The 27,177-nt window shown below is 35.6% G+C and overlaps 1 protein-coding gene across 3 annotated transcripts; it reads left to right on the forward strand.

Annotated features, from left to right (window-relative positions):
* Position 1: 1 nt before the first annotated feature.
* Positions 2-27,039, forward strand: LOC125669513 (diacylglycerol lipase-beta-like). Of its 3 annotated transcripts, XM_056161905.1 has the most exons (13): positions 2-180; positions 2,110-2,601; positions 2,749-2,839; positions 4,193-4,308; positions 4,441-4,608; positions 4,859-4,985; positions 7,507-7,590; positions 7,846-7,995; positions 8,584-8,711; positions 13,674-13,815; positions 18,180-18,308; positions 19,472-19,578; positions 23,646-27,039. In XM_056161905.1, the coding sequence occupies exons 1-13, from the start codon at positions 86-88 to the stop codon at positions 23,836-23,838; spliced, it is 2,022 nt and encodes a 673-aa protein (XP_056017880.1). In that variant the 5' UTR covers positions 2-85; the 3' UTR covers positions 23,839-27,039. The 3 variants fall into 3 exon arrangements, with proteins under 3 accessions (XP_056017880.1, XP_056017881.1, XP_056017882.1); XM_056161906.1 differs by lacking the exons at positions 18,180-18,308; positions 19,472-19,578; positions 23,646-27,039 and adding an exon at positions 17,835-17,891 and having other exon boundaries at positions 41-180; XM_056161907.1 differs by lacking the exons at positions 18,180-18,308; positions 19,472-19,578; positions 23,646-27,039 and adding an exon at positions 14,985-15,234 and having other exon boundaries at positions 41-180.
* Positions 27,040-27,177: the final 138 nt, after the last annotated feature.

Genomic DNA, 27,177 nt, shown 5'->3' on the forward strand with positions numbered 1-27,177 from the left:
TGCTTTGTTGTCATTTGGTGGAGATGTGTATGGTGGTGACCAGGTAGCCTAACATGTTTAAAAACCGACATTTCAGATTTTGACAATGCCTGGACTGATCGCATTTAACAGAAGATGGGGGATAGGGTCGGATGATTTCGTTTTTCCAGGGCTTCTAGAGATATTTTTACGGACAGTCTGGTAAAAATCGTAAATGCAATCATTCTTATAAATCGTTTTTTTAATTTCTTTTTATTAGCCTAGAATTTGATTTATATACTCGGTGCTTGAAATTGTGTGTGTGTTTTATTATTACGGTGGAAGTTGGACAGAGGTATTTAAAAGTATAGATACCTCTTCCTCAATCTGACTAAAGTACAGACCTATATAGGTCTGCATGCTACTTTAGTGTCAGATTGTCTCTTCCTGCTCCCTTCTTGCCCTCCTTTTCCTCTTCTCCTATTTCCCACTGTTTATACACTCTTTTCCCTCCCTTCCCTCCGCCTCCTTTTCCGTATTTCTCTCATATCTCTCCCTTCTTTCACACTGCTGTTTTCTCACAATCTTTCCTCCTTCAACTTCTATTTCTCCTGTCTCTTCCTCTCAAGGCTCTGTTTTCTTGCCTCTTCCATTTCCTCTCTCCTTCCACTCCCATCTCTATCCTTTTCCACTCCCTCTTTCTTTCTTCTCCACCTTCCTTTTACCTCTACTCTCTTCTCTCTCTCTCTCCTCTCTCTCTCTCTCTCTCTCTCTCTCTCTCTCTCTCTCTCTCTCTCTCTCTCTCTCTCTCTTCTCATCTCTCTCCAAGTTCTTTCACCCTCATCACTTAATGCTTTCCTCTCCCCACCCTTCCATATCTTCAACCTCCCTCCCATCTCCTTTACCCTGTTTCCCCTACAGTTACATGTATATTTATATTTTTGATGTTCCCCAAAACATTTCGGGGTAACATACAATTGCTGTTTTGTCCGTCCATCTATCGAGCTCATATCTCTTAAACCTTTCATCAGAAATTTATATAATTGATCATAAATGTTCCTTCCAATAAGGACTTGTGAACCAAGATCTCTCAAGGAACATTTGGAAAGGTCATGGTCACTCAGAACATTTTTTAAAAAGTTCCTTATTTCAACAGTTTTTGATAAAAAAATTCCCAGATCTCCCTAAACCTTTTTTCAGAAATTAATCATAATTGATCACAAATATTCCTTGGGACAGGGTACTTATGGACCAAGGTCATTTTGGAAAAGGAAATGTCATTCAGAACATATATCTTACCTATAAGGAAAAAGTTCCTTATTTCAACATTTTTTGAACAGGTATTGATCATATATCACACAAATAAGTAACAGGTAAATGACTTTCAGACAAGTCACTCAAGGTCATTTTATGAAGGTCAAGGTCACTTAGAATATATACCTTGTATATGAAAAAAAATTCATTTCAACAATATTTCAACAGCTTTTGATCTTTTGAACCGAGGTCTCTCAAGGTCATTTTTAAAAGGTTAAAATCAATCAGAGCATATATACCTTATATGATGAAAAAATTCCTTATTTCAACAGTTTCTGAACAGGTTTTAATGATCATACATCACATAAATAAGTAGGCAAACCACTTTCAGACAAAGGTCACTCAAGGTCATTTTGTAAAGATCAAGGTCACTCAACATATACCTTACATAAAAAACAAACCTTCATTTTAACAATATTTGAATAGTTATTGATCATTGTGCTAGTCATTCATCATATGCAGTAGTTCATTGGTTAGATGCAGTTCAGGAATCATCCATCAACTTTACTCATTTTCTTGTTATTCTTTGGTACACATTTTGAATAAGAGCAGTGCATGAATATTTTAATTATTTACTTTATGTTTTATTTTTCAAAGCATGGGTCTTTCCTCAACCCTTTGTTCAATGCAATGATATTTACATGTGTATTTTAGAAAATATATATGTTAGTGTATGTGTGTGTAATGAATATTCTAGTAATTCAATAAAAACAGTTTGAATTTACACTTTCACTTTGTCAAATTAATGGAGGTATTAGCCTGTCTTTCAAGCAAAGTCAATTACTAAACTTACTTAATATTTATTGTTGATACTGTATAATTACTTTATGTTTTCAGGTTGATAGCCATAACCATTGTATACAGTGTACACAGTGATGCAATCTTCCATTGCGTAGATGGTAGTCTGTTGCAGACCTATTACATTGGTGTGATAGTTCTGCTATGTGTGACAATTCTAATCTGTGCGAGCATAGTATATGTCAGTATGCAGGGCACTATGATGAGAGCAAAACCAAGAAAAAAGCTAGCCAAATTGCTATATATAAAACTCGTTATCACAATTCCAGAAATTGTCTGGAACATTCTAGGAACATACTGGTCTTTCCTTCGGTCCAGCAATTGCCAGGAGTTTGTTGTAAAGACAATACAGGGAGCTGTCATCACAGGGTGGATATTAGGAGTGCTTGTCATCATAGGGATAGCAATTGTGTTTGACCCATTGGGGAAGACGCATGTCAAATCAAGAGCTTCCAGTGACTTACAGAGTGATGAAAGGTCTCAGTTTTTTGAGGGTGCTATGATTGCAGCAAAACAGACATGGGAAAAGAGGTGAGGTTTCGCACCATGCTTGTATGATTGCTCATCAATTACATTGAAGCAGCTCTATTACAACCTCAGAACTGGATAACCTGCAATTTTAATAAGAATATTTTGATTATCATAAAATTAATTTTATATGTTTTGCAAACATTTCAGATGCAGATTTTTATGTTGTTGTATACTGGGAGATGAGCAGAGCAAGGATGCATTTGATGATATCAGTAAACTTTTAGCAGATTTCTTTCAGGTTTGCATAATCTTTATCTTGAGAAACAAATATAGAATATGTATCTAGTGCATAAGGTTATGTAGCCAAGTGACAAGACTTTTGTCCGTTTCTTTAATTTATTATGCCAAAAGGCAGCAGTGATCTGTAAAGAACAAAGTACAAATCAGTAAACAAGAATTATGAATTATGTACAAAGGTATATCGAATGATGGTTGGTTGGTGATGTAATAAAGTAACCTACAGTAATACATGTAGTTTATTTAAGTAATGTGTGCACACAACCTTTGGTCAAACCACTCAGCACGAGAGTCATATGCAGGTATATATAGTGAGAGTAACACTAAATATAACACATAATACTATTATGTACTCATGATAAAGTGTAAACACCAATACACTCAAACTAGTCAACTTAACATGACACAGATACTGACTCTTATGATATACAATCGTCCTAAGACCTAACTTGACTGTTTCAAATCAATAATATACATAGTCGCTACCAACAAGCAGACCTCTACATGTATACAGCCAAGAAAAGTAATAGACTTATCCATCAACATAATCACCATCAAACTGATATATCATATGGGGGTCACAAGTCAATGTTTACAAGACAAGCTACTCCCTTATTATTAAGAACAAAGATTACATAAAAATGTAAAGAAGATCATAAGTATTTACATTTTGTGAAGTCTTATTCATGCAGTTAATGCATTCAATTACCTCTTATGGTGTTCAAATGAAAACAACTAATCGGTAAACAAACAAACAGGTAACTGATATCGCCCACTAAAATCAGAACCTCGACCTAATTCCGAACTGAGGAAACAATCGTTCCGGAATACTACATACAATATTCCACGAGGTTGTTTTCATTACATTGCAACTCAAAATAAAGTTGTGACATTGACATTCATATCGTTATGAATAACTATAGCTGAAAGGTAAATTATATAATCATGGAATTCAATTAAATGCACAATCATCATAATTTACATTATTGCAGACTAAGTAACAAGTAGCAAATGTACATAATATACACACCTGTATAACAGCAAAGGTTCTTAATAGTATAACATGGTATAAAGAAAAAGGCAGAGTAGTGGTGTGGTCTATGCTGCAGCGTAAAGTAAGAATGATGTCAGCCCTCGTCTGCACTATAACTACATCCGAAAAATACCAAGACAATCACGTTCTGACAAAATTGGAAATTAATATAAAAATAATCAATTTGCACTTGTCTACAGTTATAAAGTTTTCACTCTTATCATGATTACATTTGGGTTTTTTTTTTAATCCATAAGTTACGGAGACATTTAAACTCAAACCATCTTCTTGATTGAGCCCCACTATCTCCTTTATTTTCAGGATCTGGACTTGGTAGCCACTGACATTGCCGCTGGTCTTATACTGGTGCAGAAGGAGCAGGAAAAACTCACCAACACTGGCAAATCTTACAACACATTCGCAAAACCCTCTACAGGGTCAGCCTCAAAAACTGATATCCGTATATAAAGACAAGTGATATTGAATATTATTCATCCCCTTGGTTTCGTTGTTTATATCTCCCCTATGTATATGTGATGATGTTATCAGGTTAATCTGTTGTCATTTAGTATAAAGCCAGTAGGGGGTAGTGGTGACAGCCCCTGCGGACCTGCCCCATGGATGACTACCAATAACATGCACCACTTCATGAAATATGCAGCAGGCAGCTATGGATGGCCAATGTATATGTACAGTTACCTGGCAACAGGACTTTGTCGACTTTGTGGGGCGTGTAGGTAGGAATCCTAATTGGTTAGCAGGAATGACAAAACTTCCTTATCAGAGTTCAATATATCTTATCTATAATCATGATGATGTTTAAGTCCATTGAACATTTTTAAAAACTGAGTTTTAAAGCAGTAGTAATTGTGCCTAGATGTGAGGCATCTTCCAATGATAATGTAATTGTTTCGTTGAATAATATTATGGATGAGAAAAAGTTGGATTTACAAGGATGCTGTTGTTCATTATATTTTCTTGTTTTAGATGTCAGGCATGCTTTGATGGAGGAGAGGTCATCGATGACAACTGTTGTCAGTGTCACACGGCAGCCATTCGGCGTCAGATCAGAATAGCAGATAGTGACCTTCCCTATGTCAGTTTCCATAACAAGGTCAGTCAGTTGATTACCTTTTAATCCTTGGCCAGAAACTTCAATCCAGTAATGTTGGAAATGCTGATTCTGTGAATGCCATTGACCCAAACTTCTACCTTCTTTGGAAGCCTTTCCTACATTACATTGTAACTACCAGCACTTACAGGTAGCTTATTTAAGTAGTTGCCTCCATTTGGCTGAAGGCAAATGTGAGCTATTGCCATCACTAGGCATCTATCCTCCATCTGCCAGCTGTGGTGGCATCGTCATCTGTAAACAATTACATTTTTAGGTCACCTGTCTGAGTTACTACATGTACTGAGTTAACTACCCATCTAATTGTTTCAAATTTGTTATGAAGAGTCTTTGGGACATAAATTAAAAATCCAGAATTCCTGCACCCATGGGGCCTTAGTTGCGGGGCAAAACTAAAACTGCCATAAATTGACTAATTTTTAAAAATCTTCTTCTCTACAACCAAACATCTGTAAGAAAAACTACATGTAAATGGATAGTCATGTAGAGCAGTAATGTGTCAATCAAAATTATAAATTTTATGATCCACAGGGTAGAGGTTCTGACTCTAGGGTGGGGCTAGACTTGACATACAGTGTTATGTGTAGAACATTAAATCAACATTTTCTTTAAAGGTCAAGTACGGTGATTTTCCTGTAATTTTGATTTTGAGTTTTATCCATAAGAATGTCTGTCTGTCACTTGTGATTTAATGAGAGATGGTAGTGAGTTGCATTCATCTGTTTCCTGCTAGGTGGCGATACTTGTTCCGGTCCAAGAACATCTTGTTTACATTTGATGCAAGTTAATGACAGTAAAGTTTAACAATTTCTTTCTTTGCTTATGTTTTCAATCGGTACAATTGGCTTTGCAAAAGAAATTATAATGAAGAACTACAGGTATGGTTTAATAAGTTTAGTTTAGTTTAAAAACGAATTAAGAAAAAGAAATGTGAGAATCTCAGGTCGGAGGAGAGAACTCATCAACAGGTAATTTTCTGCCTGCCTCACCCCCACCCCCACCCCTCAACCAGGGCACCATCCTGGACCAGCTGTGGGCCTATGGCAGCCCCTAGACCCCTTGAGATATACTAGTTGTGCTTCACATGTTATCAACGGCAAGCTACGCCCCTGCACTTGTGTTTCTTAAAGATTCATGGTTTCACCTTTAATGAATCTTTTAAAAACAAAAGGATTGTGAGCGCTCATCATAGTCATGTGATCCAAATATTGGTTGGTTGGTTGTATACAACTATTGTTTAATGTCCAGCTGGAGAATTTTTCTTTCATATGGAGACGTCACCATTACTGGTGAGGGGCTGCAAAATTTAAGACTATGCTCAGTGCTTACGACCTTTAAGCTGGGAGGGATCTTTGTCCTGCCACACCTGCTGTGACACGGAGCCTCGGTTTTTACGGTCTTATTCGTGTAGTCACCTCTTACAACAAACAAGGTTACTGAGGTCCTATTCTAAACCCAGATCCTCAATGGGGTCCAAATATTGGAACATTTTGATGGGTTTAATGTATGTTTTAAAATCCAGGATTTGATTTGTGTCAAATCTATTACTTGGCATATTTAACTCAAAGTTCACCTAAAACAGTATAACTTTATTGTTTCACAAGTGTTTACAATGATGCGGAAGATATCACTTGGACCGGGACACGTAGCACCACTAACTACACTAGGAGCGATAATTCCATTGCAGTTTTGCCAAAAATCACTAAGCATGATTTACATGGCCGTTTTGCCAAAATTCTTATACCATGATTTGCATAGTGCTGCTGAACTTTTACTTGAGCAATCGATAATTGTCTAGTGACATAAGCCCATAGCTTATAACATCATCTGAGATCGATTTTGACTGCAGCGAAAGACCAAATTTACAGTGTGTACATTGAAAGATCCTGCAGTTATGGTACAATGCACTGCTTTGAAGTGCAATGTGAAATCAGAACAGGAATAAGTATGTTGCTTTTCCCAAGAGACTCTAAATTTTGGAAAACTTGGACACTGAAACTGAAAAGAGACAAATTTGTGCCAAGTCTATGAGTGCCACATCAGGTTTCCATGAGTGCAACCCCTGTCACCTCCCCCCCCCCCCCCCCCCTTCCTAGATCCACTACTGAATTATATAGTTTTCACAGAACATTCAATGGGTCTGATATTGCATATTGTCTTGCATTTTCACATGAAAAGGTCACCCATAACCATATTAGAATTTATTTTATTTCTTTGTATTAAATGAAATATCTTTATAAAAATGCTGTCATCCTCCTAGTATATATATGTCCACAACTGAGTCATCATTTCATTTTTTCATTATATATTTTGAAAAAATACAGTGAAAAAATGAATTTGAAAAACCCATTTTTACAAAAACTGATTGTGAAGTCAGTATTAGTCCAATTTCCATAATTTTTTCAAAATTGTTCAAATTTTCTTTTCCTAAAATACTAAAGTAAAACATACAGTGTCTTACATTACCAAGTTATTATTTCATAACATACCTATTATTTTGTAGATTTATCAAATCCCATTTTATGTAGCAATCGACAGAGCTCATCAGACAGTGGTAGTGTCAATCAGGGGAACTTTGTCATTGAAGGTAAATAAAATAACTCTATACAGTATCAATTTTTGTTATCTCACAGTAATTGATACTCTGGAATAGTCCACCCTTTAGATTTAATGTGAAATTAAAACCTTATAAAGTTCAAATTAACTTGACATTTTGTAGAACGGTCTTTAGGTACATGAAAACATGTTCCTTGAATTACATTGAAATGTTTTCACCCCCACCCCACCCCCACCCCCACCCCATCTGTGTTGAGCCTGTGTTACATGTATTTGTGTTGGACAGGATGCTGTGACAGATATGTCAGCAGAGAATGACCCCCTGGAGATGTTAGAGAATGCTAAGGGACACAGAGGCATACTACAGGCTGCTAAATACATCAAGGAACAACTACAAACCAAAGGCATACTGGAGACAGCATTCCAACAAGTTCAGGTCAGATCATGACACGGACCTTTATCTGCCAGCTTTATTCATCTTGGTCCTTGATTACCTAGTAACTGTAACTGCACTGAATTTTGCATTTTCAAATATCAGAGTGTTGTAATTTTAAGTTATACAGGTATTAAAAAAAATAGACCCCCCACACCCTTTGTGTCATACATTAATCACCTGTTCAAAATTTCATGTTAAATGGTTACACTAGAGATGAAAGTATTAATTTGTTCTTATGAAGTACCATGTATGACAATAGAATTGCATGTGCATGAATCTGTGATTCAATTTTATCTTGAGCTCTGATCATTTATCAGCACAGCAAACTGAGTGCATCAGGCCGAGTTAAAGCAGTAGTAGTTTATTATAACAAACAGTTCTGTCACATAGAAATCAACATCAGTAATTACAAAATATCTATAAAAAATGTATTAAAGTTGAAGCAGATCGAATAAATATTTGCAAGTGCATGTACAGTGCATGTTTCACTTTTAGTATTTTGCTTGGAACCAAAATTTCCAGATTAACTAGGCTTCACTGTAATTATATCACTGCATTGTACTTGTAGATATATTATCTACTTTACAGGGAGCTGGACTGATGATATGTGGCCATAGTTTAGGGGCTGGTGCTGCGGCTATGTTGGCTCTACTACTGAAATCCGAATATCCAGATGTGCGTTGCTTCGCTTTTTCTCCACCTGGAGGTCTGTTGAGGTAAGAATCTAGGAAAAATTTTTTGTTCGATCCTAAGGAATCACTGGGTCATTTGATGCAGGTAATTTCTGTAGTCCAATCCTGAGGAGTAATTGAGTCCTATTTAGGTAGGATTCAAGTATCAAATTTCTGTAGTCCCTTTAGAACCATTGAAGTCCCTTGATGCAGGATTTTAGGTAATTTCTGTAGTAGGAACTGTTGAGGTTTCTTGATGCAGGATTTTAGGTAATTTCTGTAGTAGGAACTGTTGAGGTTTCTTGATGCAGGATTTTAGGTAATTTCTGTAGTAGGAACTGTTGAGGTTTCTTGATGCAGGATTTTAGGTAATTTCTGTAGTAGGAACTGTTGAGGTTTCTTGATGCAGGATTTTAGGTAATTTCTGTAGTAGGAACTGTTGAGGTTTCTTGATGCAGGATTTTAGGTAATTTCTGTAGTAGGAACTGTTGAGGTTTCTTGATGCAGGATTTTAGGTAATTTCTGTAGTAGGAACTGTTGAGGTTTCTTGATGCAGGATTTTAGGTAATTTCTGTAGTAGGAACTGTTGAGGTTTCTTGATGCAGGATTTTAGGTAATTTCTGTGGTAGGAACTGTTGAGGTTTCTTGATGCAGGATTTTAGGTAATTTCTGTAGTAGGAACTGTTGAGGTTTCTTGATGCAGGATTTTAGGTAATTTCTGTGGTAGGAACTGTTGAGGTTTCTTGATGCAGGATTTTAGGTAATTTCTGTAGTAGGAACTGTTGAGGTTTCTTGATGCAGGATTTTAGGTAATTTCTGTAGTAGGAACTGTTGAGGTTTCTTGATGCAGGATTTTAGGTAATTTCTGTAGTAGGAACTGTTGAGGTTTCTTGATGCAGGATTTTAGGTAATTTCTGTAGTAGGAACTGTTGAGGTTTCTTGATGCAGGATTTTAGGTAATTTCTGTAGTAGGAACTGTTGAGGTTTCTTGATGTAGGATTTTAGGTAATTTCTGTTGTAGGAACTGTTGAGGTTTCTTGATGCAGGATTTTAGGTAATTTCTGTAGTAGGAACTGTTGAGGTTTTTTGATGTAGAATTTTAGGTAATTTCTGTAGTAGGAACTGTTGAGGTTTCTTGATGTAGGATTTTAGGTAATTTCTGTAGTAGGAACTGTTGAGGTTTCTTGATGTAGAATTCTATGTAATTTCTGTAGTAGGAACTGTTGAGGTTTCTTGATGTAGGATTCTATGTAATTTCTGTAGTAGGAACTGTTGAGGTTTCTTGATGTAGGATTTTAGGTAATTTCTGTAGTAGGAACTGTTGAGGTTTCTTGATGCAGGATTTTAGGTAATTTCTGTAGTAGGAACTGTTGAGGTTTCTTGATGCAGGATTTTAGGTAATTTCTGTAGTAGGAACTGTTGAGGTTTCTTGATGCAGGATTTTAGGTAATTTCTGTAGTAGGAACTGTTGAGGTTTCTTGATGCAGGATTTTAGGTAATTTCTGTAGTAGGAACTGTTGAGGTTTCTTGATGCAGGATTTTAGGTAATTTCTGTAGTAGGAACTGTTGAGGTTTCTTGATGCAGGATTTTAGGTAATTTCTGTAGTAGGAACTGTTGAGGTTTCTTGATGCAGGATTTTAGGTAATTTCTGTAGTAGGAACTGTTGAGGTTTCTTGATGCAGGATTTTAGGTAATTTCTGTAGTAGGAACTGTTGAGGTTTCTTGATGCAGGATTTTAGGTAATTTCTGTAGTAGGAACTGTTGAGGTTTCTTGATGCAGGATTTTAGGTAATTTCTGTAGTAGGAACTGTTGAGGTTTCTTGATGCAGGATTTTAGGTAATTTCTGTAGTAGGAACTGTTGAGGTTTCTTGATGCAGGATTTTAGGTAATTTCTGTGGTAGGAACTGTTGAGGTTTCTTGATGTAGGATTTTAGGTAATTTCTGTGGTAGGAACTGTTGAGGTTTCTTGATGCAGGATTTTAGGTAATTTCTGTGGTAGGAACTGTTGAAGTTTCTTGATGCAGGATTTTAGGTAATTTCTGTGGTAGGAACTGTTGAGGTTTCTTGATGCAGGATTTTAGGTAATTTCTGTAGTAGGAACTGTTGAGGTTTCTTGATGTAGGATTTTAGGTAATTTCTGTGGTAGGAACTGTTGAGGTTTCTTGATGCAGGATTTTAGGTAATTTCTGTGGTAGGAACTGTTGAGGTTTCTTGATGTAGGATTTTAGGTAATTTCTGTGGTAGGAACTGTTGAGGTTTCTTGATGTAGGATTTTAGGTAATTTCTGTGGTAGGAACTGTTGAGGTTTCTTGATGCAGGATTTTAGGTAATTTCTGTAGTAGGAACTGTTGAGGTTTCTTGATGTAGGATTTTAGGTAATTTCCCCATTCAATCCTAAGGAATCATTGTGTCTCTATAAGTATGCATCTAAACAATTGCTTGGTGGAATTTTTGGTAAAAAAAAAAAATTGTAGTCTTTTGCTTGGAAGCACTGGATCTCTTAGGTGAAATTCTAGATAATTTCTTGTAATTTTTATTTTCCAATCTTGAGGACTCACTGAGGTATTTTTAAGTAGGATTTTAGATACATGTAATTCCTATAGTCCTATCCTAAGGAATCATATACTTTACTGATCTCTGTAGAATCATTGAAGTCCCATTAAGTAGGATTCTAGGTAATTTATGTAGTCTGGTAAAGAAGCATTAAGTTCTAGACCTTAATTAATCAATTCTGTACTACTGTTTATAGGCGATTCTTTTTTCCTAATTGCACCCTTACCCTTAAAGACCCAACTTTAAGTTAACGCCCCCAAATTTTACCTGTGTTGCAATCAATGATAAGCCACTGGTCAATCAAACTTTTAACAATAGAGCTTTGGTTGATTGACATTTGCAGAGACCATGGTCTACAGCTACCTGAGAAAGATGTTTTGATAACAATCATGGCTAATGATGACCAGCATTCTTCAGATCTTGGGGAAAGCCCCAGTATACCTAAGTTTTGATAGCATTGACTCGCACCTAGAATATTTTAATTTCTAACGTCCCCTATACAATGCAATTTATCATCGTATTTTCTCTCTCCATCTTTATACATGTATTATAGATTAAACAATCAGAAATCAAACAATAATAAAAAAAAAAAAACCAAAAAAAAACCAAACAAACATAAGTTATTCTTTATTGGCGAAGCACATCAACATGTATAATGGTTATATTGGCCATGCGTAAAACTGTTACAGTAGTTAAAAAAAAATGCTTCTGTTTGAGATGCCACATGGATTATAAATTACACTATCAGAAATCAAACAATAGTAAAAAAGCATAAATAAGTTATTGAAATATTTCTATTTATAATTTATCAGGGCTTTATATTGAGAGAGAGAGAGAGAGAGAGAGAGAGAGAGAGAGTTACTGAGATATTTCTATTTATAATTTATCACGGCTTTATATTGAGAGAGAGAGAGTTATTGAAATATTTCTATTTATAATTTATCCCGGTTTTATATTTATAAAGATAGAGAGAGAGAGAGAGAGAGAGAGAGAGAGAGAGAGAGAGAGAGAGAGAGTTATTGAGCTATTCATAATTTATCATGGTTTTATATTTATAAAGAGAGAGAGAGAGAGAGAGATGTGTAAAACTGTAGCAATAATATAGATGAAATAATATGGCATGGCAATAGTGTTGCATACGTATGACAATAATTACTCATTTAGTCAATGATTGAGAGAGTAAGGGAGAGAGAGAAAGGGGGGGTAGACTAGCTATGTGTCAGCTTCTGTTTGGGATACCATCGTTACACAAACACTACGTCCACAGAAACCCTAATTAGAGAGAGAGAGAGAGAGAGGCAGGGGTGTAGACTTCGTGTCAGCTTCTGTTTGGGATGCCATCGTTACACAAACACTACGTCCACAGAAACCCTAAAGAGAGAGAGAGAGAGAGGAGGGGGGGGGGGGTAGACTTCGTGTCAGCTTCTGTTTGGGATACCACCATTACGCAAACACTACAGCTACAGAAACCCTACAGACGGCCCATATTGAGGGGTATCTTGATCATTCTTCATTTGGTTGTACATGTACACAGATCTACTTGGATTTATTCATTCTCTCGAAACATGGATATTTTACCTACTACACCCACGACACCGCGAACTCCCAGGACACCAGGAAGTGCCCGGAAACGCCGGGTAATATTATATTTAGGAAATTATTTATATACGATATATAACAATTTAATTAGAAGTTTTAAAAAGCAAAGGTTTAGAAATGGGCTAAACCTGTCATTCGCAATACATAAATATGACAAAGTTTAAAGGTTTACGGGAAATAGAAATGCGGTATGCATGTAGGTAGAAATTTAATTTTTTTTGGTGAAAAAATCAAGACACTAAGCATAATTTGTAATAACCTGAGAAATTTCCAGTGTATATCATAAAAATATACACAACAACGGATCTCTTGGCCAGGTAAATTCCAGGTAAATAACATTGACCATGGATAAGCTCCGCCCACATTCAGTGATCCGTGGAGCAACCGTACGGTGTTTTTTTTTGGGTCTTTAAGCTGGCGAATTTAAAACTAGGTTTAATTTCAATTGTCTCTATTACATATTGTTCTGAGCAAGGAATAAATAGCTTTGGACAAGTCTAACATGGGTTTAGGTCGTTTTTCAATGTGTGTAGGCAAATGTGGCCAAACTTTCTTTGTATACAGTATTTATATCATGAGGAATTACTGAGATCTCTTGAGGTAAGGCTCTAGGTAATGTCTACAGTCCAATCCCGGGAGCCATTCATGGCACTGTTTTGATGTTAGTACTCTTGATGTCAATGTTACATTGACTATTGGATTATCCAAGTTGTGTATGATCTTGGAATAACTATCCCTTGAAAGTGAAAAGTCATAAAAGAAATTTTCACAGGAAAAGAAGATTTATGAGAAGGATTTTCCTAAAATAATTTGTAGATCTGTTTTAGTGCAGATTACCATTTATTTGTTTCAGCTACAATGCAAGTGTCTTCTGTCGAGACTTTGTATGTTCTGTGATACTGGGGAGAGACTTCATTCCGAGATTAGGCCTTGTTTCTATGGAGGATTTAAAGGCAAAAACTTTGCAATGTATTGTTAATTCCAAAGTTCCAAAGGTAAATCACTCATTTAAATGTACATATACATACATATAACATGTTACATCATCACAATGTCATCAAATGGTTTGGTCAATTTTAAGGCAAATTAGGTAAATTTCCATACCATGTCAATGATTATTGAATAATAACCATTGAATATCTTCTATGTTATTAGGCTATGAATCAATTATGACCCAATACAATACAAGTTATTCAAAACCTATTTTCATAATGATTTAAATCCACGATTGATGGCGAGTGCTGCCATGTACCTTTAGTAAGCCCCATAGCAATGTTAACATTTTTCAAATTTCAATCCCAAACCCTGAAGGATACAGAGTATACCACAATCAATGAAAATTATTTTTAGCTCACCTGAGCCAAAAACTCAATCTTTTTTATCAAAATTTGTCCATTGTTCTTCTGACAGTATCATTTGGTTGAAGCGGTCTTAGGTAACCATAGGGTGAAAAAATTGGGTCTTTAGAAAAACACCCCACATAAGCTTGTGACAGGCTTGGAGTGTAAAGGTGAAACAAGTTAAAATGTTTGAAACATTTCATTTAGCAGTCACTATTTTCCAGATAATACAAGCTATAAAGTCGAAATTACTTTGTGTGCAGAATGCTTCAGTTGATGAAAAACTATCAAATATAATTTTATATGTAACACTACATTGTCTTTGATTTATATACATGTAGAAGAAACTTGTGTGAACTGTTCAATTAATGGCAATGTGTATAGTTGTAACAGTAGAGAGTTTTGGTGCTAGGAGTGTGTAAACTGTGACAGAGTGTGTTCTTTGTTGTGGCACAAAACATAATTAATGCATGGGGTGTTTGATAAAGGTGCAGAATGTTGATGTGTGGACTGTGTGAAATGTTCCAGTAATGGTGATGTGTATTCTGTGTTACAGTATCTGATGCAGGGTATGTGAACTGTTCCATTAGTGACTGTTTTTGTTTTCTGTGTTACAGTACAGAGTTCTGATGCATGGAGTTTGGGAACTGTTCCATTAATGACTGTTTTTGTATTCTGTGTTACAGTACAGAGTTCTGATGCGTGGAGTGTGGGAACTGTTCCATTAGTGACTGTTTTTGTATTCTGTGTTACAGTACAGAGTTCTGATGCATGGAGTGTGGGAACTGTTCCATTAATAACTGTTTTTGTATTCTGTGTTACAGTACAGAGTTTTGATGTGTAGAGTGTGTGAACTGTTCCATTAATGACTGTTTTTGTATTCTGTGTTACAGTACAGAGTTCTGATGTGTGGAGTGTGGGAACTGTTCCATTAGTGACTGTTTTTATACCCCCCGCAACAAGTTGTGGGGGGGTATACTGGAATCGGGTTGTCCGTCTGTCTGTCCGTCCGTCTGTCTGTAGACGCAATGGTTTCCGGGCTCTAAAGCATTATCCTTTCCATCTACCGTCACCATATCATATATATGGACTACCCATGGGATGAAGATGTTCCCTATCGATTTTGGGGTCAAAAAGTCAAAGGTCAAGCACACTGGACATCGAAGTAGCAATATGGTTTCCGGGCTCTAAAGCATTATCCTTTCCACCTACAGTCACCATATCAAACATATGGACTACCCATGGGATGAAGATGTTCCCTATCGATTTTGGGGTCAAAAGGTCAAAGGTCACGCGCACTGGACATCGAAGTAGCAATATGGTTCGGTTTGTCATGCCATTTGTTTTTTACACTCAGAAAAGAGGTAGTTTATACCTATTACCAACACCCTTTGGGAGATTGGGGTAAGCGGGGGGTATTCTTAGTGAGCATTGCTCACAGTACCTCTTGTTGTATTCTGTGTTACAGTACAGAGTTCTGATGCATGGAGTGTGGGAACTGTTCCATTAATGACTGTTTTTGTATTCTGTGTTACAGTACAGAGTTCTGATGCGTGGAGTGTGGGAACTGTTCCATTAATGACTTTTTGTATTCTGTGTTACAGTACAGAGTTCTGATGCGTGGAGTGTGGGAGCTGTTCCATTAATGACTGTTTTTGTATTCTGTGTTACAGTACAGAGTTCTGATGTGTGGAGTGTGGGAACTGTTCCATTAATGACTGTTTTTGTATTCTGTGTTACAGTACAGAGTTCTGATGTGTGGAGTGTGGGAACTGTTCCATTAATGACTGTTTTTGTATTCTGTGTTACAGTACAGAGTTCTGATGTATTGAGTGTGGGAACTGTTCCATTAATAACTGTTTTTGTATTCTGTGTTACAGTACAGAGTTCTGATGTGTGGAGTGTTGGAACTGCTCTATTAGTGACTGTTTTTGTATTCTGTGTTACAGTACAGAGTTCTGATGTGTGGAGTGTTGGAACTGTTCCATTAATGACTGTTTTTGTATTCTGTGTTACAGTACAGAGTTCTGATGTGTTGAGTGTGGGAACTGTTCCATTAATAACTGTTTTTGTATTCTGTGTTACAGTACAGAGTTCTGATGTGTGGAGTGTGGGAACTGTTCCATTAATGACTGTTTTTGTATTCTGTGTTACAGTACAGAGTTCTGATGTGTGGAGTGTGGGAACTGTTCTATTAGTGACTGTTTTTGTATTCTGTGTTACAGTACAGAGTTCTGATGTGTGGAGTGTGGGAACTGTTCCATAAATGACTGTTTTTGTATTCTGTGTTACAGTACAGAGTTCTGATGTGTGGAGTGTTGGAACTGTTCTATTAGTGACTGTTTTTGTATTCTGTGTTACAGTACAGAGTTCTGATGTGTGGAGTGTGGGAACTGTTCCATTAATGACTGTTTTTGTATTCTGTGTTACAGTACAGAGTTCTGATGTGTGGAGTGTTGGAACTGTTCCATTAATGACTGTTTTTGTATTCTGTGTTACAGTACAGAGTTCTGATGTGTGGAGTGTGGGAACTGTTCCATTAATGACTGTTTTTGTATTCTGTGTTACAGTACAGAGTTCTGATGTATTGAGTGTGGGAACTGTTCCATTAATGACTGTTTTTGTATTCTGTGTTACAGTACAGAGTTCTGATGTGTGGAGTGTTGGAACTGTTCCATTAATGACTGTTTTTGTATTCTGTGTTACAGTACAGAGTTCTGATGTGTTGAGTGTGGGAACTGTTCCATTAATAACTGTTTTTGTATTCTGTGTTACAGTACAGAGTTCTGATGTGTGGAGTGTGGGAACTGTTCCATTAATGACTGTTTTTGTATTCTGTGTTACAGTACAGAGTTCTGATGTGTGGAGTGTGGGAACTGTTCTATTAGTGACTGTTTTTGTATTCTGTGTTACAGTACAGAGTTCTGATGTGTGGAGTGTGGGAACTGTTCCATTAATGACTGTTTTTGTATTCTGTGTTACAGTACAGAGTTCTGATGTGTGGAGTGTTGGAACTGTTCTATTAGTGACTGTTTTTGTATTCTGTGTTACAGTACAGAGTTCTGATGTGTGGAGTGTGGGAACTGTTCCATTAATGACTGTTTTTGTATTCTGTGTTACAGTACAGAGTTCTGATGTGTGGAGTGTGTGAACTGTTCCATTAATGTCTGTTTTTGTATTCTGTATTACAGTACAGAGTTCTGATGTGTGGAGTGTTGGAACTGTTCTATTAGTGACTGTTTTTGTATTCTGTGTTACAGTACAGAGTTCTGATGCGTGGAGTGTGGGAACTGTTCTATTAGTGACTGTTTTTGTATTCTGTGTTACAGTACAGAGTTCTGATGCGTGGAGTGTGGGAACTGTTCTATTAGTGACTGTTTTTGTATTCTGTGTTACAGTACAGAGTTCTGATGTGTTGTGTGTGGGAACTGTTCTATTAATAATTGTTTTTGTATTCTGTGTTACAGTACAGAGTTCTGATGCGTGGAGTGTGGGAACTGTTCCATTAATGACTGTTTTTGTATTCTGTGTTACAGTACAGAGTTCTGATGCGTGGAGTGTGGGAACTGTTCTATTAGTGACTGTTTTTGTATTCTGTGTTACAGTACAGAGTTCTGATGTGTGGTGTGTGGGAACTGTTCTATTAATGACTGTTTTTGTATTCTGTGTTACAGTACAGAGTTTTGATGCGTGGAGTGTGGGAACTGTTCTATTAGTGACTGTTTATGTATTCTGTGTTACAGTACAGAGTTCTGATGTGTGGTGTGTGGGAACTGTTCTATTAGTGACTGTTTTTGTATTCTGTGTTACAGTACAGAGTTTTGATGCGTGGAGTGTGGGAACTGTTCTATTAGTGACTGTTTTTGTATTCTGTGTTACAGTACAGAGTTCTGATGTGTGGAGTGTGGGAACTGTTCTATTAGTGACTGTTTTTGTATTCTGTGTTACAGAACAGAGTTCTGATGTGTGGTGTGTGGGAACTGTTCTATTAATGACTGTTTTTGTATTTTGTGTTACAGTACAGAGTTTTGATGCGTGGAGTGTGGGAACTGTTCTGTAGCTGTAAGGATAACAGTCAGACATCAGTCAGTGATACAAGAATCCTAGTGGATGAGGACACATCAAATCCCCCACAACAAATATTGGAGGTACCCATAAAGCATTGGATTGCTCCATATAAGTACACATTTCCTGTGATTATCATGTTTACAGGAGGTGCACTTTATTAATCATGGTGTTGTTCATGTCTGTTCTCTGTCCTTCCATCATTTGTTTCTCTATTCTGTTTTAGTGTAATACATTTTGTTATGAGCATAACAACTATATCCATATTTTCTGACTCCAACCTTCTCTGACCTTGACCTCATATTTCTAGATTTTTGGATTATCTTGTTTTTGGGTAACATCTTGGAGATTCCTTTATAATACTTAAAATTAAGATTCATTTTCATGAGAGCAGGACAACTATTATTACCTTGACCTTTATTGTGACCTTGGTCTTTTATTTTTGAATTTTGCATTTAACATATTTGTTGATAACCTGCGGAGGAACCCTACGTTAAATTCAGCACACATACAATACATTATTGTGAGAGCATGACATCTAGAGTTTGACTTCTTATATGACCTTGACTTTACATTTCAGGATTTCATGTTTTAGTTAATTCATCTTGGCAGAAGCATGATGACTATACCCAAACTTTTCATCATGACCAGTTTGTCCTCACATTTCTGAATTCCTATTTTTCGTTTCCGAACAATTGTGACCAAATGTTCTTATACTATGGACATATTTCTAGCTTAAAAAATATTTTTCTACTTGAAAAAAGCTACCCTTAGACTAATTGTCTCTCAAACTTATTCTATCCAAAGCAACAGCATTTCTTTTTTAAATATACTGTAAACCAGGTTTTTTTTTCACGAACAAGAAATTATTGCTAGAATAGTGAGAACCTAATCATTGCGAATATTTCTCGCCGCGAACCAATCCATTAATGTCTCTTGTGTTTATTTAAGATAATCTCAGTCGCGAAAATTAGTCGCTGTGAACTAACTAGTTCATCACTGATAAAGCGTGAAATAAAAGTTGGTTAACAGTATAGGAAAATAATATTCAATTTCAATCAGGGAGTCAAAAGCTCTCTTGAATTTCACTACTATGAAGAGCTTCAGTAAAATCCTAAATGTGATACAGTGTGTGCAAGTCACCCATATACAGGTATTAACCCCTCTCTTGTATGAACTACAAAACAGTCTTGTAAGTTGTAGCAGGTGAGCATTTTGAACCAATGGCCTGTTGCTTTCTTTACAGGAAGCAATTCAGCACACAATAGAAATTAGGGAGCAGTACAAGGTCACTCACACACCCATGTATCCCCCAGGACAGATCCTACATATGCAGGAAGTGGAAACTGACAGGTAAACTAGGTGTACAGCTGTTCTATATAATACTTCAAAGTTATTTATATTCATCTGGGTTCATATATGATTTCGCCATTGAAAAGAGCTATGCAAACTTTCAATTATTTTTCATGATTTTATTTTGTGTTTTTTCTGAAATGTTAAAAAAGATGTTTTGTTTGCAGATAAGAGATTTTAGAGTCCAAATTTCACTGTGATTTGATACATGATGTGAATATCTAAAACCATGCCTAAATGACTCTGATAGATGTGATAATTATTAGATCACCTGAGTGACTCAGGTGACCTCTTGCTTATCTGCCCATCACTGTCCCTTGTACGTTGGGTGCAAACTTTTGACCAATTTCAGTTCTTCTCTGGAAGGGCTGAACCAATTTCAACCAATTTTAGTATATAACATTTATGGGTCAAAGGGAACAAAAATTTGGAATTTCATGCACCCTGCCTCCCTGGGGCCTGAGGGGTGTGGCAAAAACCTTCAAAATTATTGTAATCTTCAAAATTTTTTACTCCTGGACATCAAGTAAGTCAAACTTTTATAACATATCCAGCTGAAATTTAAAATAGTAAAAAGAAAATATATTTTTGATATATTTTTCAATCATATCACTGCATACAAGAATAGAAATCAACATTAATTGTATCTTGTATTTGAAATTAAAAGGAAAATTCTACAAAATTGTTGAAAGGGAAGTAATCCAAATAATAATTTTTCAATGGTAAAATTCAAGAACATTTATATAGTTATTGACATCATTATGAGTGTGGCAGTCACATTGCAAGCTTGCTATATTTACTGCAAATAAAATCCTTAATAATTACAGGTAAACTGTTCTATAAATCCCATTTACATCGACAACAACCATATTGTCAAAACACCTGCGGATACATAATTTGTACATGTATCTTTAGAACATAGTCATCATTTTTGCAAAATATATACCTACAGTTTATGTGCCCAGTTGAAGTATATGTGTAGATTTATTTCTATGATACATGCATTTTTAAAACTTTCTTGTCAAAGCCATGTCGGAGATTAAATTTGATAAAGGAAGAATCCAATGAATATTTGATGAAATAACACCATCACATATTCAGAGAAGTGGTACCTGACCAATGCTTCTTTGAATCTGCAGTGTCACTCATGCTATTTTTCTTAATCATGAAAAATTTAAGTACTTACTGGCTTTGATCTCTGTTCTTTAGCAAAATGGCCACCCCTTCTCAATTTTAAAAATATGATAAAGTTATTGTTCTTGAAAATATGGCGTTTGGTAGAAAGGCTAACTATTAGCATGATTATAATAAGCAATGAGCCCTATAACAAAACTGTGAAATTAATTACCAGGGTTCGTGCCCCAGATTGGAGCTAAGTTGGTCATATATTGAACATACAGTATATCTTCAAAAATCTTCTTTGTTACTCCTGGACATCAAGCAGTCAGACTGTTTGCATGGTCATAATGAGCAATGAACCCAATACCAAAACTGAAATTCAAGACCCATTTGCCCAGGGTTCATGCCCGAGAGTAAGGTTAAGTTGGTCATGCATGTATATTGAAAATGCATTATCTCTTAGAAAATCTTCTTTTATGATTTTATGACCTAGGGTGGGGCTAAGTTAGTTATTCATCATCAACTTATGGACAAATGAAGGAGGTAAAATGTTTGCATAATTTTGATGGGTATTGAGCCCTCTACCAAATTTGTGAAATCCATGACCCCAGGTTTCAGATACAGGATAGGGGTAGATTAGTCATATACATTATGCATCGAAAATATTTTATTATATTGCATTATGTTTTAGAAAATCTTTACTCCTGGACATATAGCAGGCGAATTGTTTACGTGATTACATATAATGAGCTATGAGCGCTCTTTGAAAATTGTAAAAATTCAATTGCCCTTTTAGAACTTGATTAGAAAATTGCATTTCGCTGTGATGTTATAAAACTTACTCACTTATAAAAAAGAATAGTTTAATTTATCAATTGTGTATGATAATTATACCAATATATCTATCATCTTGTACAAAGTGTAAAAAACACACAGGTAACACAATGATTTCTAAAGAATAAAAAATGTGCATACTTAAAGGTGATCATTAAGGTCCATGGGCCTCTTGTTTAAATGAAAACATATTTATGAAAATTAAAAACATTATTTGTTAATATCTTTTAAATCTAAAACTAAAATCTTTAAGAAACATTTCAATTAGAAAAAAGAAATTTAAATAAAATCACCAGGTAACCCATTCTAAAATCTCACATTTGCAAACAAAACACTTTTTTTATTTATTCCGGAAAAAGAACACACCCAAAAAAAGTTAAATAGAATAATTGAGAGCTTGTATTACTCTTTTGATTGTGAAATCATACTTGATATGAAATGCTTTTCCGTTAAATGAAATCCAGGGGAGTAAGATTGTGTTCTGTAAGAAGTATGCTGATCAAAAAAAGAAACACACAGTATGCTTTATAAATGATTTATTGATAAAACATAAATTATGTAAATGCTTGGTTAATAATCAAAATATCACAACCACAAATGATAATTAGTCGTTAACAGTTCAAGGTCATCCAAGTTCAATATCTAGTGTACCTTCCACGAGCACCAATGGCTGCCTGACAATGTCTTCCCATGGACACAATTAAGTCTTTAAAAAAAACCTGTCTAGGGATGTTGTTCCACTCTAACTGCAGAGATTGCGCCAGTTGTTGCAGAGTCTGAGGCTACAGCTGTCTTTGGTGGATGTGCCTATCCAGTTCGTCCCATGCATGTTCGATAGGGTTCAATCTGGTGATTTGGATGGCCAAACAAGAACCTGGATATTTTGTCTGCAGAACATCATGCGTTAGATGAGCAGTATATGGTCTGGTGTTGTCGTGTTGGAATACTGCTCCAGGAGGCTGCATTATTAAAACCATGTGTAGCTGTATGACTTCATCAATATACCGTTGAGTCATCAAAGTACCCTGTATGTGAACCACTGCTGCCCCACCTGTATAAGATATTACTGCCCACATCATAACACTTCCCCCTCCAAACCGATCAGCCTCCTGGATGCAATTTTGTGCAAAACATTCATTTTGGCGTCTATACACTTTTGAATCTTCTACTAGGCCTCTGCAGTAAAATTTGAGATTTGTCACTGAACCAAACTGTCCGCCAGCATTACAGGGTCCATACTCTATAAGTCTGAGACTAGTGAGATTGGTTCCGGCAATGTTGCAGAATCAGAACAATGCCACAAACAGGTCTACACACTGTAATCCCAGCATCCCGTAGTCGATTGCTAACAGTCTGACCAGTCGTTCTGCAAATCCCAGCATCCCGTAGTCGATTGCTAACAGTCTGACCAGTCGTTCTGCAAATCCCAGCATCCCGTAGTCGATTGCTAACAGTCTGACCAGTCGTTCTACAAATCCCAGGAATGGCAGATACTGTAGATGACGCTGTTGTGAATCGTTGACAAAGATGACACAATCGGATTAAGTGCTGCTGACTTCACGCCTGGTCTTCCTGCTCTATGACAATCATTTGTTGAACCATGCTGTTGATATCTCTTCCAAAGACAAGATATGGTGTTTTATCCAACTTTGCAAATTTTGACAAACCTGTCTCCAGTCGTCTAATTGCATTGTTGCATTAAGCAACAATCAGATTCTGCATTTCTCAAAAAGCAATTACATTTAAAGACAACACAAATGAATATCAAGAACCTGTGCTTTTGATAGACTACTGTTGCCTGAATCATGTGCATTAGGAACTTAATCGAGAGTTAGAAAAACTGTTTTAGGATTTTATGAAAACACATTTTATTGTCCTTAAATTCTATAGAATATCTATCCAGTAGACAATAGTATTAGATGTAACAAGGCAATTTATTCTAGGCCCCAAAAAGCATGTGAAAAAATTATTTGAGAAGATTCAGCAAAAAGTTACTACTATGCGTTTCTTTTTTTTATCAGTATATTGTACACATTTCGTTAAGGTTGTCATGAAGGAGTACCTATGAAATTTGAAGCCTATATAACATTTATTGCACATGATTTTTAATGTAGGAGATGTTTTGAGGATCCATCCTATTTTGCCGAGTGGAAAGATCCAAAAGATTTCACAGAAATTCTAGTCTGTCCAGAAATGGTGGGTGACCACTTCCCTGACAAAGTCATGAAAGCCTTAGGCCAACTTAGTGAGAAAAATTTCACCCCGAAGTCCAAATATGGAGTTCAGTCTGCCAACACAAATGTCTAGTCATGCCAATATGTTGTTCTCTGAAGCCAAAACTTCTGACTGTTATTCACATTTATTTCATTTTCCATGATTCATTGTACTGATACTTATGAACTCTTTTAATTTTTTATTTGATAATGTATTTTTAAGAAAAATCTATATTTTTAAGGGATGAAAAATGTATGAGTACTTGTACTGATTGGATACTGGATATTATGTATTCACGATGGTTCATGCTGCCTTATATCAGTATTTTATGAATTCCATGGTTCATAGCCACTTTTGATTTATTTTTTTTATCCTCGAATAAATTTGTAGCTCTTAGAAATACATGTACCGGTAATCACCAGTTTTTTTAAAAGGCTATACATATCCAAAATTTATGGAATAGAAATATGTAGGGAAAATGTGATTATTAAATCAGTTGGAATTCAATTTCACTGTATAAAATGGTAATTATATATGATATTGCATTATAAGTTGTCGTCCATAATCTGTTCAAGTTTTCCACTTCACATGCCAAAGGTATTGCCATAAATTATGGCCACATTAGAATGAGGTTATTAGAATAATCTTCTGACTGAGATATTTAGTTAAAGTTTTGTATATTTTGAAATCTAATTTTTTAAGGTACTTAGACAGCATATGATCGAAAACTAGAAGTAGTATTAGATAACACATTATGAATTTTAACTTTACAATGAAATTACCAAAGGTTTGTTACATGTATATTATATGCTTTATAAGAGCCCAGCATTGAAGAAGCCTTGTATTTTCAATCTGTTTGTCTGGTTCATCTTGCCACAATTTTCTTTTATTGCCATCTCTTTTATCGTAGGCGTCGGACTGCAATGAAATTTTACACATTAGCTTACCATCATGTGTAGATCTAGAATTACAGGACTTTGATTGTCAATACAGTATCATAGAAATATCCTGTATTAACTCAAAAAATGCTTTATGTTAGTACAGACAAGGTGAAGGGATGGGGAGGGGAAAGGAGAAATAGAGGAGGAATGAGGATTGAGATGTGGAAGAAAAGACGAAATCTTCCTGTCCATCCCTCTTTATGTGATATTTTATTGCCTCACAGTTTTGGGGGTTTAATTGTTAAAAGGAAAACACAAAAATCTCCTACAATATACTTTGGACTGCAATGAAGTTTTATACTGTGCTTACCATCTTGCATCATGTACCTAAGATCATTTGCAATAGGTCAAGATTATAGGAAACCATGTCAAAAAAGTTCTTGAAGTATTGAATGACCCCTCCTACAATGTAACACTTGCTGGACCCTTGCTGACTGGTCAGTTTTTAGTTAAGCTATCATATCATATTGGTCTTCAGAGAGAAATCCTATACAAGCTCCTTCATAAGGAAGTATTTAAATCATAGACAACACACTGTCCATATATATGTTGGTATTCCTTTGCTTTAGTAGTTTTACTGCACCCTCGGTGAATTGGGTTAAACTCAATCTCAAATGATCATTTGAAGAATATTCTAATTGCATTTATCATATACTTGGTAATGATTAAACTGATTCTGCACTGTGGGATACATATTATCACAATAGCTGGTATCAATGACCAGTCTGGAACCTCACATCACATATCAGACCGGCTGACAAAATGCATATCAGTCCAGAAATTGTTATATACATGTACTTCCTCAAAAAAAGAGCACATATGATGAGTTCTTAATTTCGTCAACAAGTTTATTAAATTTTGAAACAACTATAAATCTTAAAGAAAGATAAAGTATATTATGTGTGCATGCAATGAATATACAAAATGAACATTTATTTACTTTTAAAACTGAAAAAATTTAACCCACATGTGATAAATAGAATACTGTTATGTAAATTCAGCTCTATGACCCAGTATCAGATCAAAATTCCCCTCAAAACACTATTCTGTATGCATACATGTACAATATTTATGTATATGATAAACAGAACACATGCTAGATCCATATCAAATGTCATATCAGCCCAAGTGGCCCCATATCAGTCCTCGAGCTAATATGACATATGATGTGGAGTTTAGCATGTAAAGATCTTAATTTATCATGCAATTATGTCATGTAATATCTTTTGAGTTAAGCCCAGGTTTTTTCACCATTTCCTAGTATCTATGAAAAATGAAGTATTTGCTGAGTTCATATTATTACTTCAACATATCTGCAATATCCATGTTTTAATTATTTGGTGTTTTTATTGTACTCTTTAAATTATATTTATGCACATTACTAATCTTGTTGGTTTAACCATATAGTCTTTTGTTGCAAGTTCAGAATGATGTCCTTTTAACGTTATATACTCTGTGCATTTCATACACATTATGCAGGACTCTGTTGTCATCATGAAGTTTTGCATGTTACTCTTTCAAGCTATGGCTGGGCACAAGATACAAAATTTGGTATCGGAAAATTTTATGCAACTTGAATTTTTGGAACCTTTTTTCATAATTGATTGGTATGATTTAGTATGTATGTGTCTCAGAAAGATCTTACAACAAACAAGTTGAATTTGTGAATTGTATTAAACGTTAGTGTTACAATAGCAAAATCCCCCCCCCCCCCCCCCAAATATTGTATTTATAATTTGGCCAAAAAAGGTGATGTCAATCAGAAAAAAATGGCAAAGGAAAAGTGAAATACATGCTAAAATTAACAGCTTCCAATGTACATTGTAGTGTCAAGAGAGTCCATTTGATAAACATATCCTTTTTTTAATGCTTTAAACATCCCCATAATGGCAGAAATCGTTAATGTATAACGATGTATGTATACTCTCATCTTTATTTAATTTCTAAAGAAGTGTTCAATTCTTGAAATGATACCAAAAGTGTTTGTTGACTTGGGTTTTAAAAACCTACTTCTGGTCAAATTCCCAATTGTTCTGTCATTTTACGTATTATTATAACGTTAACAAACTTATTTATTTTGACGTTACTTTGATGACATCAGTATGCATAACGTCTTAGAATATGTCACGTGTCCACACAACATCTCGAGCTCATTTCTGACTTCACGATATGTTCCTTTTATAAAAGTGAAATTTGGATCGAAAGTGAACTCGTTTAAGTTATATGGCCCCAAGCCTAATCACTTCCTTTTCACCAATTGATACTGTTATTTGTAGCCATGCCTTTTCACCAAATGATACTGTTATATGTAACCATGCTTTTGCTCAGAAATATTAAAGCTGTTACTGTTTTATGACTGTTGTATTTTTTTTAACAACGAGATGAAATATGGTGGCAAAACAAAAGTATTTGTATATGATTGATTGATTGTATATTGTTCAACGTCCCTTTCAAAAAATTTCCACTCATATGGAGATGTCACAATGTCTAT

Source organism: Ostrea edulis, chromosome 4, assembly GCF_947568905.1.
Source record: "Ostrea edulis chromosome 4, xbOstEdul1.1, whole genome shotgun sequence".
Lineage (NCBI taxonomy): Eukaryota > Metazoa > Mollusca > Bivalvia > Ostreida > Ostreidae > Ostrea > Ostrea edulis.